Source organism: Octopus bimaculoides, chromosome 21 (assembly GCF_001194135.2).
Source record: "Octopus bimaculoides isolate UCB-OBI-ISO-001 chromosome 21, ASM119413v2, whole genome shotgun sequence".
NCBI lineage: Eukaryota > Metazoa > Mollusca > Cephalopoda > Octopoda > Octopodidae > Octopus > Octopus bimaculoides.
Genome location: NC_069001.1, coordinates 20,880,245 through 20,883,735, shown reverse-complemented (window position 1 = coordinate 20,883,735; position 3,491 = coordinate 20,880,245). Strand labels below are relative to the sequence as shown.

At 34.9% G+C, this 3,491-nt stretch overlaps 1 protein-coding gene across 1 annotated transcript in view; it reads right to left on the bottom strand.

Moving 5' to 3' along the window:
* Positions 1–3,491, bottom strand: part of LOC106869944 (annexin A7) — a 161,780-nt gene that overhangs the window by 18,378 nt on the left and 139,911 nt on the right. Inside the window, exons 15-16 of the mRNA XM_052975313.1 lie at positions 2,215–2,290; positions 1,553–1,665 (exon numbers count right to left, since the gene is read on the bottom strand). Of these exons, the coding sequence (XP_052831273.1) occupies positions 1,553–1,665; positions 2,215–2,290 (189 nt within the window). The remainder of the gene's footprint in view (positions 1–1,552; positions 1,666–2,214; positions 2,291–3,491) is intronic.

The following is a 3,491-nucleotide window of genomic DNA, read 5'->3' as shown; positions in this document are numbered from 1 at the left end:
TATATATATATATATATGTATATTTATATATTGATGTATATGTGTGTGTGTGTATTTTTGTCTGTGTTTGTCCCCTCACCACTGCTTGACAACCAGTGTTGGCATGCTTACATCCCTTGTAACAGTGGGTCAGCAAAGGAGATCGATAGAATAGGTTCTAGCCTTTACAAGAAATAATAAGCAGTGAAGCTGATTCATTCAACTAAAAGTCTTCAAGGTGGTGCCCCAGTATGGCCATAGTCTAATGACTGAAATGAGTAGAAGATAAGAAGTAAAACGATATTTAATGAAAGTATTTAAGGAAACAAACATAAGAGAAAAGCTGTTCCTCAAATACATATCTCATCATCATCATCATCATTTTAGCAGCCACTGTTCCATGCTTGAATGGGAAAGATGAAGTTTACTGAGACAGATTTTCTCTGATCAGAAGCCCTTCCTGTCATCAATGCCCACTAGTTCTGAAGCAAAGTGATATTTCTCAATGGCTAAACTTATTTTCATAGAACATTAGACATGAATGACAGTCATAATGCTGTGATTGCCTGAAGGATCAGAGTGAACAACTCTGGAGATGCACCAAAGGTAGACACTACTTGCATGTTAGCACATCATAGAGCTTGCTCCAATAAAACCCATGACAGTGGGAGTAACCACAAGGATGGGGGACTTAGAGAAAAACTGTGGAACTGGACTTTACTACCAAAACTGTTTCCCCAACTAACTCTGCTATGAGTGGGACAATATATAAACCTTTAGACCATGGTCCTCCACACCTAGGTTGTAAATTCAGAGCTCCTACAGAATGATGAACATTGCATTCAGACCACATCTTTTGTTCTGGCCTGATGGCTGCAGCATGCAGTCACTGGACAATTTCTACCAATTTCTTATAAAGAAGTGAAAGCATCCAGTCATTTTGTAGCTGTTTCACCAAGGTATTTAAAACTGATGAGAGCATAAGTAACTTGAAATTTATATATTAATTCATAGGGTGTGCTATGAAATGGCTTTGGTATTTTACACTTTTCGTGTCAAGTGAGAATTTTTTCTCCATGTCAAACTGCAGTGACAATAGAGTTATTATAGGTCAAATATGTGCCGTACATATTTGGACTGATTGGAAAGTTTGTATATTTCAAAACACTGTTTCACATGCCAGCCATGTATATACACAAACATATATGCATATATACATAACAAACATATATGTATATATATATATATATATATACATATATATATATATATATATATATATATATGTATAAAACAAACATATATACATATACACGCAAATATATACATAACAAACATATCCATATACATAATACATATATACACAGAAGCAACTATGACTTAGTGGGTATCATGCGTAGTGTAATTGTTTTAGGTGCCTATGTTATTGTGAGTAGACACCCTGTGTGTGTGTGTGTGTGTGTGTGTGTGTGTGTGTGTGTGTGTGTGTGTGTGTGTGTGTTTAAAAAAGTCATGTGTAGAGTTGAGTTGTATTTAGATAGCATTCTATCAAACATAAAGAAAGTCAACTTACCTCAGAACGAGAGACAACAATTCTGATCAGAGCATTATCTTTAGTTCCCATGCAACTGATTGCCTTATGTAGTTGTGATGCAAAATATGCTGGTCTGTCTCGAGCACACATTACTGAAACAAAAGATGCAGAACTGACTTTAAGATCTGCACTTGACTCATAAAATGGTGAAAACAAACACGGTGAACTTCTTTAAAGCATTCTATCCATAGAATGTCACATAAGACTTGATTTGAAAGAATTAGCAACAAGTCTAATACATGACACAGATTCATTTCATACCATAGCAGACTGCTGTCACAATAACCACTCTAAGATAGATTAAATGCTCTCTACACAAGGTAGCACTCAAGTAGGGGTTTCACAAATTAAATCATTTGCAGATAAATGCTTACAACATTTTGTCTCATAGCAGACCCACCTTACTGCAGTTAAACAATCAACCTTACAGGTTGAAGAATACTGTCAGCAAGACAGATAGGAGAATAATGTACCATATTTATGAGATATCCCAAAACAGCTGAACCCATGTGTAGATGAAATGAACATAATAACTATCCTTACAACCATATGCAACCCTGACCTATCAAACATTTGTGATATAGAGTCAGACACCTTAATCAGACAGACATTTTGAACAGAAAAGTAAAAACAGTTCTTACCAATGGCTTTCAGACCAGATTCTAAGTCTCCAGAAGTCTCAGATCTTATTGCATCCATGATGTCTTTGCCAGATACCTTGAAAGAGAAGAATTAATAAAGGTTCATTTAGATATGACACAGAAATGTTGAAAAGATGCAATGAGATTATAGCTTTGGAGGATAAATTTTCATTGCTATCCATAACTTTTTTACACAACCCTCTCTACTGCAGGACAGCTCCAGGTCACAAGCTGACCTGAAGTAGAGAGAAAATGTCATTGAAAAGGTTGTGAATAGTGACAAAAGGACTTTGACAAACATGACTGATTGATTGACTAGCTGAATGATTAACCAAACAATCAATTAGTTGGTTAAATAGCTCACAAAGTGATGAATAATAAAGAAGTGAAATTAAACCAGTGTCTGTGCTTACTATTGGCACAGCAACCCTCCCAAGATACAACAAAATCTGTTTCAACACACAGGTTCTCATTCAGTCTTGGTAACCAAATATCAAAAGAATTTATTACTTTTTTCATTAGACAAGAAAGGGAAAGAACATATTGGATAAATAAAATAAGATAATGACAAGGCCTCAACATGGATACTCATCTATCTAATAAATGGAAGGTGAAATTCAATAATGTAATCTGGAATTAATTGTGGAAAAATAAAACCAGAGCTGAAATGTTTCAGGAAACAGATTTGCTTGTGCAATAAAGTTAGTGTTAGTGCATTTAATGCAATGAATACTGCTGCTGCTTTACCATCATCATCATTACTATCCAAAAAGATAGAAAGCAAAGTTGACCTCAGCAGGATTTGAATTGGAATGCAAAGATCTGTGATTAGATACTGCAAAGGATTTTGTATAATACTCTGCTGACTCTGCCAATAATAATGATGTTTTTACATTAGCACAAGGTCATGCATTTTGTGAATTGGTGGAGGAGGGTTAAAAAGTTAACTTAAACCAACTCCCCCACACATACACATTCAGTATTTAACTCTTTTACTCATTTCAGCCATTCAGCTGTGGTAATGCTGGAGTACCAACTGTTAGATTATTTTACAAAACCTCTTTCCAAAATTAACCTCAGCTAGATTTGAAACCAGAATGTGAAGAGACAAATGAGGTCTGATCAATAAGTATCCGGACTGTTGCCATAGTAACAAAGCTAAAGCACACAGAGTCGAGCCACTTGGCAAAGATTGACCTTGAACTCTGCTGTGCATATGTCTATTTATATATATTTATTAATGTGTGTATATATATATATATATATATATATATATA